Consider the following 14,059-nt stretch of genomic DNA (forward strand, 5'->3'; position numbering starts at 1 on the left):
AGGCAAAATATTGTCGTGACGGTAAACATCATTAATTATTTGAAATTTGATGACGAAGAGAGCGCGCATTTTCAACAATACGTGACCCAACTTCTAGTCATACTATATTATCATGCACAGAATTATGCAGACTTTCGTTGGAAGAGAGTCCGAGTTGACATTTACCTTGGTTGAAGGAAACAATGAAGAGGGTCCATTAAACAGGAAATGGGAAGAAAAACAGATTCGTTGAAAAAGTCGTCTTGTCTCGTGTAAAAAGAAAAAAAAAATGCGTGCCTGCAAATTGTAGAGAATGAGGGTGATGTTCGTCACTCAAAGGTTTGTCAATCCGAAAATGAAACAAAGTTTCGTAATCCGAAAATGAGAAAAACGGCGCGTACTAACGAACCTTCGGAATCACGAACCTTATTTCGTTTTTCGACCAACGAACCTTCGTAATCATGATCCTTCGGAATAACGAACTGTAGCCGAGAATAATATGCCAATCACACTCAAGGTAATGTATAAGAACCTTTACAGAATTAGTCTGTAACATGAGTTGCAAATCTATCTTTTGTCATAGCATATAAATGGGCTTAACAAAACAACCTTCCTCGCTTTACTCGTGAGGTAACAACCACATCAGTACTTAATAACTTGATTATATCCATGACTTTCAGAGATTTACAAAATTCGTTCTTACTCTTATGTTGTCACTGTTCCTTTTTTTTTCGATGAACTCATGATGTATGATATACATTATATCACCCTATTCTGAAAAAGATTTACTGTTAGAATTTCATGGCAGTCAGCAATATAAAGTCAGTATATTAAGAAATATTACTTGTCCAGTTGTTGGCTACGTAATTCATGCCTGTCGTCTTTGATAATTCAGGTACCATTTTCTCCAGATATTTATTCTTCTTCGTCTTTTTGATACTTTTTCGATTTTCATTTCCTATGAAGAGAGTGCACATCTGTATCCACTCACTATCATGCCCATCCGTAAGTGATCTGTCACGCATGCGTAGAATACAGTGACGATTCCTGTATAGCCATATTCCACACTCCTTCCAGTTTCAATAGATGACAATCTTCATGTATATTCTTAATGATTACTGTATGTAAAACTGAGGCTTGATTTTGAATAACAGCAGTGATATTTGGCATGTCCTCGGTTCGTGGTTTTCCGGGAAAGTGTTTTTGATTTTCCATCGCCTTTTAGCGATATCGTTCAGCTATAATTATTGTCCGGGCAACAGCGCTCTTTTGTACAGGCGAAACTGACAGTACGAAACCGAAATTTGACTCCTTTGTCTTGTCTTGAGTTGATCACTCATTATTTCATTACTGGATTTCTTGGCTAATTGATGTCCATTGTTCGCCATGTACACCACAGCATACAACTCTTCAAGAGTTTTTTCAATCTGGTATTTGCCAATGAATTTCCTTTTTGCAACGCAGGTTCTTCTACCTGGGTTTTAATTGCAAATCCCATCCTCGTACAAGTATTTAGGTTCTCTGTACTTCTGGCTTAGCCTCCATCAAGTCGCTTTGACATTGTGGCATACACTATGTCTTTATCAACTGGAGACCCAAAGTGGAAGATACGATGCTTTGGCGGAACGAAAGCGTGACGGCCTCCGATTTCAGCGCTCCTGCTTGACTGACGGCGAGCCACCGCTACACGACACCAGGGCTTGCCGCCGATGCTTGGCGCGCTCGTTTTTCCACCAGTTCTTGAGGTGCGCCAGTTCGACCGGCCGCTTTCGGCCGTCGGAGCGCACCCCGAGCGAGTTGAGGACGTTGCAGTAATCTTGTAGGAGCGCGTCCGTAGGGTGCTGGCAGCCTAGGAACCAGTTCCGTAGCAGAGGTACCTCCTCAACTGTGTGGAAACTCATCTTGTGGTTTGTCTGCTCGCCGATCTGGCCCGGACCTAGAGTTATGAAACTGGATATGGGGGATATGGGTGTCTGAAGAAAACATGACAGGAAGAGGAGAGCGGGTGACGTAGGCCTGCTTTATTCGGTGTGGGCATGATTTTTAATGGTAATTTCGGGGGGGGGGGGCGGCTTTTATGCCTAAAAAAAGATAACTTATGCCCTGACATAGCAACGCACCTGGCTCATTGCATAACCCATTGAAAGTGTTTTGATCTTCTTTGGAAGCCCCGGCCCGTTTATGGCCGCCATAAGTTTCAGTGCTCTGAAGTCAGATTCATCTATACACGCTGATACATCTGCTCACAATGTAACATGACTGAACCAGCGGTTGGCATGACTGGTTTGGGACTTGTGTCTTTATAGTTAACGCTTTTATGCTTGTCTGATAAAGATCAGTTGAAAAGTGTGTCAGATATCACTGCGTTAGGGAATGATGCAAACCCTGTACAAAATACACTACATGACATATCAGAATCTCGCTGGAAACGGAATAACCAATGTTATTAATAACCGGGGCTCCAATCGACTGCTTGGTTTGGGGGTCGACTGCTTGGTTGCTTGATCACTCGATTGATGGAACATTTTATTTTCGAGTGAGAGCTTCAGAAAACTGTTCGAACGCATCAGCAAATTATTTCTTCGTCTAGACTGATGTCTTCAAGTGAATCAATGCGATTCGAGTGATACTGTATTATTTCCTGACGGAAATAGAGATGAAATATTTGCAGATTGACGGTTAAAAGGCTCACACAGCACTGATGACGATGTTTAAAAAAGAAATGAGAAATTAATACAACTGCGACAGCTTAACGCCGTCGGAAACTCACTCTTAACTCTCTGGATCTTGAAATCCTCGTACCAGATGCCGAATTCCTGACATTTTTCCGTGCTGATGGAAGCTTTGTACTTGGCGTTGGCTATATACAAGATCATACTCTGGAAGAAAAACGGATCCCAAGTACAAGGCACATACATCTTTACAAACTTCCATTCACTTATTTACCTGCATGCTAGTCGATTCTTGGCTTGATTCTTTAATCGTTTTCAATTTCATCATTAGCATAACGTTACATATTATGAATTACATTGCTAATACTAAGATATATAATCAATTATCACTAAATTCATTTCAAATATATCACCGTATCAATGACAATCAAATCAACGATGCCACTCACAACGACAAAAACAAAATACCAAGGGAGGGCAAGCAGCGATATTATATTTTACAGTGACATGTATATGATATTTAAAAAGAGAATCAAACACGAAGTTCATCAGTGACATTTATTGTCCTGTAATAGCACTTGAATAGGTCAAAGCGAAATGACAGCGATCAAGATCGGATTCAAACGCTGAAAACAAAAGTCTGCTCTCCAAGATTTTTAGATGGAGTTGAGGGACGAATCCAAAATAAGATTAGGGACTAATCCAAAATTCGATTGAAAATCTCAATCCTTTTCTCAATCTGATTTTGGATTGGTCCCTCACTATTGATACAGACAGAGGGATTTCCAATCTAAGGAATTTAGAGAGTATACTTTGTGCGCCTCCTCACCTGTGATAGGGGGCATATCTGGGCCAGCTTGGACTGTTTGAAGTCCTTCAGTAGCTCCACGACTGTGCAGCGGACAGCCTGGTCAGTCCACTCGCGCCTCTTGTTATCACTGCAAGAAGATCACGTGACAGGTTTGGACAAAGAATCTGGTCAGTTCAACCAACAAGGGCAAGATCAAGATCGATTTGATAATGGTTTCAAATTGACCGATTCACTGCCATAGTGACATGATCATGATATATATATATATGTACATATTTATTTATCTATTTATTTATCTATCTATCTATCTATCTATACAATATATCTATGTATATTACATTATACATAATTATATAATCATACATATACGCCGATAACAAAAAGATCTGTACCGGACATCAAAACCTTGAAAGCTGAATTACATATAGGTTGCATTCCATCAGAAGACGAAGAAGTGAATGACATTATCAGCAGTCCTTATGAGAAATTATTTTCATATGTACGAATTCAATCAATGACGATATTTGAATAAGCCCTACGATATCCAGAAAGTAAAAATTTGAAAACATCCAATGGTTTTCTTTGCGGTCACGTCACAGGAAAAAATGATATGTATGTGGTCATCAGTATGCAAATTGCTGACATAATCATGCTGGTCAGGTCAAGCACATTTTCGATGAGTCACACATGAGATTAAGTTACCAGGGTCGTCTTTTTATAATTATTTGACGGATAATACCAACACAGGATGCATAGGATATCATGCACACCGTTTTGCCCCGCTCTTTTTTATCCGACGTCTCTGATCCTTTGTTGAACAGGTGTGTAAACGGAATATACAGCTGAAGGGGACTGAGGGTGAAATAAATAGGGTGCAGATAATCTACTACTTAGTATGGGGATAGAGAAAGGGATGTGTAAGTGAGTGCAAAGTTTCGGAGATATAATACAGTGAATTTATGTAGGACAAGTGTCTGGAATTACGAGTTCCCATATTGAGATAAGTACTTAATGTTACTCGATAGTGTTTGTTTCTTTGTGTGTGTGTGTTTGTGTGTGTTTGTTTCTGTGTGTGTGTGTGTGTGTGTGTGTGTGTGTGTGTTTATTTGTGTGTGTGTGTGTGGTGGTTGGTTTGATGGTTGGTGAGTGAGCACGCGTTTCGAAGTCCGCTCCCGATTCCCCATAGTGATAGTGCAGTTATGATGGCCAGCAACCTGCGGAACAGCGGTAAGACCGCCGCACCAAAGAGGCCTCGGGCCGAGGCCGGAATGACGCCGCCCAGCCCTCAAGACAGTCTCCTCCCAAATTTCCGGGCTCTCCTTGACCAGCAAATGGAGAAAATAGAGGGGCGATTTTCCCTATTGGACCATAACCTGAAGGAACAAGTGAAACATCTCGAGAAGATGTTCACTGAAATCAAAGCTTCTGTCAGTTTCCAAGCGGAAGAGACTGAGAAATTGAAAGGAAAAGTAAAGGTTTTGGAAGAAAAACTGGAGGAGAAAGACACTGCCTTGAAGGATGAAATTGACAAATTGTCGATGTACGTCGCGCGGGAGAACTTGGTCTTCATAGGGATACCGGAGAAGGAGAACGAAAATGTGAGCGAGATCCTGAAAGAAGTCTACACTAAGAACTTAAAACTATCAGCAGACGAGGTTGCGGACATAGAGTATCAGCGTGTTCACAGAATTGCGGCGAAGTCGAAACCACGCCCAATTAAGGCTCGCTTTGTTCACTATGGCGACCGAGAGAGGATCATGAAAAGCGCTAAAAATCTCAAAGGTACTAACATCTACATAAAGGAAGACATTCCGCTAAGAATGAGAATGGCGCGCCAAACGCAATTGCCCGCCCTGATTGCTGCAAGGAACGCAGGCAAACTCGCTTACTTTTCAAGGTCGGAACCAACGAAGCTATTTGTGGACCGGGTGTGGTTGCCAGTAGAGAAGCAGAAAGGGTTTGTGGAAAGCATGAAAGGCATGGAGAAGCATGGAGGTAAGGAGACGAACCAGCGTCAAAACTAATGGAGGAGAAAATGTTCAATGGTGCCGGTGGAGAAAAAATGAGGTAAGCGGAATGAAGAGAAACGGAGGTGAAGCGAGTTTTCCTATCAATGGAGGAGGAAAAATGCATGTTGGTGTTGAAGCTTAGGGGAACATGGAAGCATGGCAAGAAAGTCCTAAAATTAAAGGAGAGAATATGTGCATGGCAAGGAGTGATTCTAGAAAGACGCTAAAAGTTGATAAAGCGGTTTAATTTTTGATAATCACATGAACGTAGACGTTTAAGTTAAGAAACGGAAGATATGATTTTGTTTGAGAAATGGAAGCTAGCAGTCGTGAACTGGAACTGACTGAGACTTTAAGACTTTGTCTGTTCAGATGACAATTGTAACAGAACTTGAGTTGTGACTGGAGAATCCGGAGTTTCATGTTATAATAGCTCATGGAATACAATGAACAGTGTATTGAGTCTCTTTTTCTTTTTTTTTTCTTTTGTTGTTGTTGTAACGTTTGAGTGAAAATAATGTCATAGGAGTTTTTTTTTCTTTTTCTTTTTGACGTTTAAAAAATTTATGTAAATTTAAGTGGAAAAATTGATTAAGAAATGCAGTTTAAGGGCATAGACCTATGTGCATCTATTTTCTACGATTAAATATCTGACAGAGAGGAAGGAAAGGTAAAGTGGATGAATGTTATGTATAGAGGCATTGGTTCAAGCCCCCTGGGTCTTTGGAAGAGAATACAAAAACATTGCATGTTGATAGGCGAAGTTTAGGGGAATATGGAAGCATGGTAAGAAAGTCCAAAATTAAAGGAAGGAATTATGATTATGTGCATGGCGAGGAGAGAATCCAGAAAGATGCTAAAAGTTGATAAAGCGGTTTATTGATTAAATCAGATGAATGTAGACATAAATTCTGTTCGGAGAATGGAGACGAGAAGTTGTCAACTGGAAATGATTCGTGTTTTAAGACTTTATCTGTTCAGACGATAATGGATACAAAATTTGAGTTGTGATTGGAGAATCCAAAGTTTCATGATAATGGCTCATGGAATACAATGAACAGTGTATTAAGAGTGCTGCTTTCTTTTTTTTTTTTTTTGTAACGGTTGAGTGGAACTAACGTAATGGGAGTTTTAAGTTGGTTTAACTTGATGGATTTTTAACCGAATCTTTTACATAGAATAGGCGCTTTGGAAGAATTTAGAATAGGCAGCTTCGAAAGATGGGCGGCATCTCTATTTGCATACGTTGATTTTCATTTCTAATTTGAAGCTTGATTTTTCATACACTCCAAGTGGCCGACAAGGTTGGATCCGCTTGGTAATTCTTGATTTATACAGTTCGGGTTTTTATATGTTTAGGAAAAAAAAAAACTATTGGAAGAGTACACGTTCAATGAAAATGGCAGACGTAGTAAGGAATTTTAGCCGATGATTTAAAGAAGGCATTTGTAATTTGTTTGTCCTGCTTCGGCATTATGATGAAGACATTGAACTTGTGTTTATGTGTTTGGTCATGTATGTCAAGTCGCCCTCTGACTGCCTCGTTCTGCGTTGCCCTGGGCAACGCGAAAGCAACCTGTCACGGAGTATGTAGAGTTTGATGAAGGTTTCCCACTTTTGACACAGTGGGGTGACAGGAGTTTTTCAGGTGTGTGTGTGGTGTGTATTTTTTTTTTTTTTTTTTTTTTTTTGAATAGGTGTTGGGCCCTTTATGCAATATAGACTCTATTTTGCATGTGCTCATTGTTAAATGCATTCCAAGTGGCCACCTGCTGCTAGGGGTTTGGTCTTGTTTGGCAGTAACTGAATTGTATAGGATGGATTTTACATGTTATGAAAGGGTTGTATACCTAATGAAGAAAGCAGATGTATTTAGGAATTTTGGTTCATGTTTCAAACTAGGAGTTCGTAATTTGTTTTTGTCAGTTTCATTGAACTAGTTTTTTTTTTTTTTTTTTTTAACCTTTCACGAGTTTGGTTGTGTAGGCCATGTGGCCCTGTCATTGGCTGTTTCTACGCTGTGTTAGGCCATGTGGTCCTCTCATTGGCTGTTTCTGCATGCGCTGCCTTGGGTAGCGCGGAGACAGTCAGCCACGGAATATGTAAATTGGATGAATGTTTATCATTGAAGGCATAGTGGGTGACAGGTTAAACAAAGGAGTCGACTCCTATGGTATTTTTGTTGTGTCTTTGAATAGACGTTTGAAGTCTTGGGAATGCCTGGAGCAGTGCGGAGGCAGCCAGTGACGTAATGAGATGAGGGTTTCCCGTTTTAGGCATAATGGGGACATGTTAACCTGACGTTTTCCTTTGTTTGTTGTGGAGTCATTATGCTCCGAAGGAAAGATCATATTTTTAATTTACATAAAAATGTGATTTCATGCTGTCAAAGTGGCTATTTGCCACTACAGGTTTCGGTGAAGACATTGGTTTGCACAGGTTGATTTGTTTGTTTGGTAAGCCATGTCGTTATCTTTCTTTTTTTTTTTCCTTTTTTTTTTTTCATGAGATTGATTCTTCAAGATATTTTTGCTCCTTTAACTGGTTGTTTCCCGTGCTGTTTTGGGTAGAAAGAAAACGGCCACTCACTGTGGAGAGCGTAAATTTACAAGAACGACTTAGGAAAAAAAAAAAACTAGAAACAACTCGTGAATGAGGATTGTTTAAGTATATATATTATGTGCTTTTATTGCAACTTGAATGGGTAGAACGGATTAGTATGCCAAACGTTTCTTTTTTGTGGGTGTGGTTGTTGTTTTTATGTATCACATGTTGCAAATGAATGTTGTCGGTTTGAGTTTTGATTGTACAAGTACGTACAGATTTTGATTGCATTGAAGAGAGTCTATCTTTTTTTTTTTCTTCTTCTTCTTCTTCTTCTCTGCCATCTAGGTAAACTCAGGAATTTGTTAGTTTGTTTTTTTTTTCTTTGCTGAAGGTTTAGTTTGTGCTCAGTGTAATAGGAAGAAGAGTATTCTGTCTTTCCGATCCTTTCATGAGGATTGTTGTGTATACCAAATCACCCTCCAGTCTGATTGTTGTGTCAGATTGGTTTTCGAGTGTTGCCTTGGCAACGCGGAGGTAGCCATTAACGTGATTTTATATTGTTTATATCACGTGCGTATAACGTAGATTCCACTGTCATGTTTCTTTTTTTCCCCTCTTTTTTGGGGGGTTCAGACGGTTTAGATTGAATAAGCTTTCAACATTTTGTTTTAGGAATAGGAGGAGGGGATATAGAATATTTGTACTTTCATTATATTTATAATTGTCGGTTTTTTTTTTTTTTTTTTTTTTTTTTTTTTTTTTTTTTTTTAGTTTAGGAGGTTTTGGAAGACAAAGATCAATAATTAAGTGGGAGAGATAGGTGTGCGGGGAGTGGATGTCCTAGTTGTTTGTGTGAAGGGAAGCAGGTATACCATGCTTGGGATTATTCGTGACAGTACAATAGATGGGGTAACTTTGTGTGTGATAATTATTTGTGACGGGATAGAAAGTATAATGTGGGAGGGGAGCGGCTTCAGAAATGTGTAGGTGTTAATTTTTGACGGATGTGGGGTAGAATGAGGATGAATAGGATAAGTTTTGTGTTGTCGGGGGTGGGTCGGGTACGGGTGAGTGAGTGTGTATTGTGCTATGTGTGTGGTGGTGTGAAATGGAAGTGGTGTGTGGGATACCATCTTTTTTCTTGGTCTTTTAGACTTAGCTTCAGTAGGGTACGGGTGAGTGGGTGTGTGTTCTGTTGTGTGCGTGGTGGTGTGAAATTGAAGTGGTGTGTGGGATACCGTTTTTATCAATATCATGTAGGTAGGATTTTCCCTCTCGGTTACGTAGATACCGTTTATCATACATCATGGCGGGTCTGAATTTAATTTCACTTAATGTGAGGGGGGTACGGGATCGAGTAAAGAGAAAGATGATTTTTGATTGGGTTAGAATGAGAAAGGGGGATATGGTTATGTTACAGGAAACGTACAGTACCCCTGATATTGAGGGAGAGTGGGAAGGAGAATGGGGAGGACGTATCATTTTTAGTCATGGGTCAAATCATAGTAGGGGAGTAATGATTTTGTTAGCCCCTGGATTGAATTTTAAGATTGATCAGGTTATGAAAGATGATGAAGGGCGTTTTGTGGTTTTAAAAGGGGATTTGCTAGGTTACAAACTGCTTCTGGGAAATGTTTATTTCCCAACAAGGGATAGGGTGCAAAGACAAATTGATTTTCTTGTGAATTTTAATGATTGTTTGTCAAATTTATATTCTATGAATTATTCGTTAATTTTGGGTGGAGATTTTAATGTAGTAATGAATAAAGATTTGGATTATATGGGTGTAAGTACTAATTTGAGAATGAGTGGTAGTAAAGAATTAGAGGGTTTTTTAAAGAAAATGAATTTGATTGATATATGGCGGAAACGGAACCCAGTGTTAAAGCGATTTACTTTCAGGCAAATCGCTCCGCTGGTTCAAAGTCGTTTAGACTACTGGTTTATATCACAGGATTTGGAAAGTTCAGTAAGAACATGTGAGATTATATCATCAATAGCACCTGATCATTCTGGGATTTTTTTACAACTGAAATCTATTCGATATAATGAAAGTTATGGGAAGTCTTATTGGAAATTTAATAATAGTTTGTGTTTTGATAAGGAATTTGTACAGGGAATGAATGAAGAAATAAAAAGTATTGAATTACAATGGTTGACGGAGTTTGATACTAAATCTTCTTTCTGGGATTTTTTAAAGATGAAAATGAGAAATTTTGCAATGAAATTTTCGAAGAAAAAATCAAAGGAGAGAAGATTAAGTATACAGCAATTGGAATATGAAATAGATATTTTGGAGAAAAATCTTCTGTCGTCTCCTGATAGTGGTGGAATTTTAAAGGATATAGAGAGTAAAAAAACGGAATTGAAGAAATTGTATAATGTGTATACGGATGGATTAAAAGTTAGGTCAAGAGTGGTCTGGTATGAAGAGGGTGAACAGAATCAAGAGTATTTTGAGCAGTTGCTCAAGTCGAATAAACAGAAAACGGTTATACGGGAAATGTGCGATGATAAGGGAAATGTGATTAAAGAGAAGGATGTAATAATGCGATTAATTAGAAATTTTTATAGAAATCTGTATTCAGAAGATGAATCAGTGTGTGATGATTTCAGAGAAAGTGTATTTTGTAAAGACATTCCTCAATTAAGTGATGACAGTAAGAATTTTTGTGAAGGAAAAATTACTAAGGAGGAATGTTGGGAGTGTTTAAAAAGTATGAAATTAAATAAATCACCTGGGAATGATGGATTTACAGTTGAATTTTATCTTACATTTTGGCCACAAATAGGAAGTTTATTGGTTGAAGTTTTCAATGAAGCTTTTGAGAAAGGTTGTTTAGCAACGTCTCAAAAACAAGGTGTGATAACATTGATTGAAAAAGAGGGCAAAGATCCATTATTTATAAAGAATTATAGACCGATTACTTTGTTGAACACGGATTATAAGATGCTTTCTAAGATAATGGCAAAGCGAATAAAGGGAGTTTTATATGAGATTGTTCATCTGGATCAAGTTGGTTATATAGAAAACAGGTATATTGGTGAGGCTTTGCGTTTGATAGATGATATGATTTTCTATTGTAATAATTACTGCGAAGAAGAGGCATATTTGATAGCAGTTGATTTTGAAAAAGCGTTTGATTCAGTTTCGCACAAATTCTTATTTAAGGTGTTAGAATTATTTGGGTTTGGTGAGTCGTTTTGTTCTTGGGTGAAAATCATGTATAATGGAATAAGTAGTTGTGTTATGAACGGAGGTGTTTCGACAGGTTATTTTGATATAAAGCGAGGGGTGAGGCAAGGCGACCCATTATCACCATATTTGTTTTTATTGGTAATGGAAATTCTGGCGCAGGCGGTGAGAAGGGATAATGGGATTAGAGGTATTCAGTTTGAGAATTTTGAGGTTCGACAAGTTTTATATGCTGATGATATGACTTTATTTGTTAGACATAGGTCATCAATTATCAGAATACAGGAAATATTTAAGGATTTTATGAATTATGTGGTTTGAAGGTTAATATTGATAAAACAAAGGTAATGAGTATAGGGAAGAAAAAGGGAGAACGTGAAAGATTACCCATGGGTAATGTTGTAACTGAAATAAAGATTTTAGGAGTGTATTTTGCATTGGATATTAAGGTCAGAGAAGAAATGAATTATAAAGAGATACTGAGTAAGATTAAAAGACTTTTGGGATGGTGGAGACAAAGAGATTTGACTGTAATGGGAAAAATATTTTTGCTCAAAACATATGCTCTGTCTAAATTATATTATGTATCTTCATCAATAGAGGTTCCAAAGTGGGTAGTGGCAGATATCAATAAAATTTGTTTTGAATTTATATGGAATGGTAAAGATCGAATTAAAAGGGTTATTTGTTATCAGGATTATAGTGAGGGCGGTCTTAGAATGACAAATTTTGAATTGTTTGTTAAGAGTCAACGAATTATGTGGTTGAAGCGATTGTTATATGGTGAGAAGCTCATGGGATGGAAACTTTTCTTTGATTATATTTTTAAGACTGCGGGAGGAAGATTCATATTTTTGTGCAATTATGATATACGATTTCTAAAGTTTAATGTACCATGGTTTTATTTAGAAATTTTGAGGGCATGGCAAGAAATGGAGAATAACCGGAATTATCAAGAAGGTAAGATTAATCCAATTTTTTTTAATAATAAGGATTATTTGTGTAAAGGGAAAATGATTTTTTGTGAAAATTTATATAGGAAGAATATTTATTTAGTGAAGCAAATTATGGAAAAAGATCGTATGAGATCAGCAGTATATTTTCACAGGTTAGGATTAGATAGTGAAAATATAGTTAAAGTTTGGGAAATAGGGGAGGTTGTTGTAAGAAGCCAGAAATTTGAGGGAAATATATATGATTTTTATTCTGTTGATAAAGAGGAATATAATATTTCTTTGAAAATTTTTGAGAATGTAATTTTATTGAAAGATGTTTCATTTAGAACGGTGTATGAACTCTTTGTTACAAATTTACAGCAATTGTATGTTTTACGAATGAAAGATGGCCAAAATGATTATTTGTTTTCGAAAAAGGAAATTACACATATATTTTTAAGACCAAGAATGACAACACTTCTAACAAAACTTAGGGAATTTCAGTATAAATTATTACATGGAGTTGTTTATACAAAGGAAAATCTTTTTGAGTTTGGTTTTGTTGCAAATAACCGGTGTTCTTTTTGTGAGCAATCGGTAGAAACATATAAACATTTATTTTGGGATTGTGTGTATGTTAAGAATTTGTGGCAGGAAGTGATAGATAGGTTTGAGATGGCAGATCTTCGAAATATAGAGTGGAGAGACGTTCATTTTGGTGTTACGGGAAGGGATCCAAAAGTAAAATTTTATAATACAATAATTTTTATTTTGAAATATATTATTTTTAGATCTAGGTCGGAGGGAAAAATTCCTACTTTGGAGGAAATTTGTAAAAGAATAATAAGTTTTCGGGATGAAGAAAAAGAAATTGCTATAAAAAGAAATAAGTTGGGATTACATTTGCTGAAATGGGAAAATGTTTCTGAATTTGGAAGTCGTTTTTATTAGGAAGGAAGGTGGTATCGCTTCGGGTGTGTTTTGTGTGTGGGGTGTATGTGTGTATGTGCGTTTTTGGTGTTGGTGTGTATGTGTGTTGGTGTTTGGGGTGTATGTGTGTGGTGGTTGTGGATGTATGTGTTTGGGGTTGTGGTGGGGGTGTGGGATAGGTTTGAGTGCATCGGGGTTGGTGGGGGATGGGGATTTGATTTCAATGAAATGATTTCATTCTAGTTTGTATAACGTATTTTTGTTGCTTTTTTATGTATATACCCTTGTATATATATACCCTTACATACTCGATTTATAATCGAGTTGTTATGTTGAAGAGAGATGATTGGCAGTATAAGTATACCATAGTCAAAGATACATATATATATATATATATATATATATATATATATACATTTTTTTTTTTGTACAGGTCAATATTTTCTCGTGAAGAAATGGTCAGTAGGTTTGATTTATAATCGAGTTATGTTTGAAGGGAGATGATGGGCAGTATAAGTTGGTAATGGATTTGTCTTTTGAATGGCATTTGTACCGTTCTTATGTTCATGTTACACCCAGAATGGGTTGATTTATGATTAATTTGAATGAAATCAATAAAATATCATTGAAAAACAAAAAAAGTGTGTCTGTCTGTGCGGGTTTTTGTTTCTATACAAGTGTTGGCATGATAATCATAATAACTTGTTTCAATTCATCATGTTCAGTTCTTTTTTCAGGAAAGTAATAATCATTCAAATGCTTATCAAAATAATGTGAATAATGTGTGTTTTCTCCAATAACAGTATGACTTTAGATTTGTCAAAAAAGCACGGTCGGTCCCTTATTGTCGATAATGATATCATACCGGTTTCGCATTGGTGTTTTATGTACCGGTCCTAATTCACGTCTGCTTCGTTCTCGCTCTTTCCTGCGTCTGTCAGCACTTGGTTACGACAAGAGATTTTACATCTCCTGCTGCT

At 37.4% G+C, this 14,059-nt stretch overlaps 1 protein-coding gene across 1 annotated transcript; it reads right to left on the bottom strand.

The window, feature by feature from the left end:
* Positions 1-1,628: 1,628 nt before the first annotated feature.
* Positions 1,629-4,113, bottom strand: LOC140239831 (DNA-binding protein SATB1-like). The gene is made up of 4 exons (XM_072319652.1): positions 4,106-4,113; positions 3,481-3,589; positions 2,750-2,858; positions 1,629-1,915 (listed from the first exon to the last, which is right to left on the bottom strand). Exons 1-4 carry the CDS (start codon positions 4,111-4,113, stop codon positions 1,629-1,631), a joined length of 513 nt encoding a protein of 170 aa, XP_072175753.1.
* Between the last annotated feature and the right edge of the window lie 9,946 nt (positions 4,114-14,059).

Source organism: Diadema setosum, chromosome 16, assembly GCF_964275005.1.
Source record: "Diadema setosum chromosome 16, eeDiaSeto1, whole genome shotgun sequence".
NCBI lineage: Eukaryota > Metazoa > Echinodermata > Echinoidea > Diadematoida > Diadematidae > Diadema > Diadema setosum.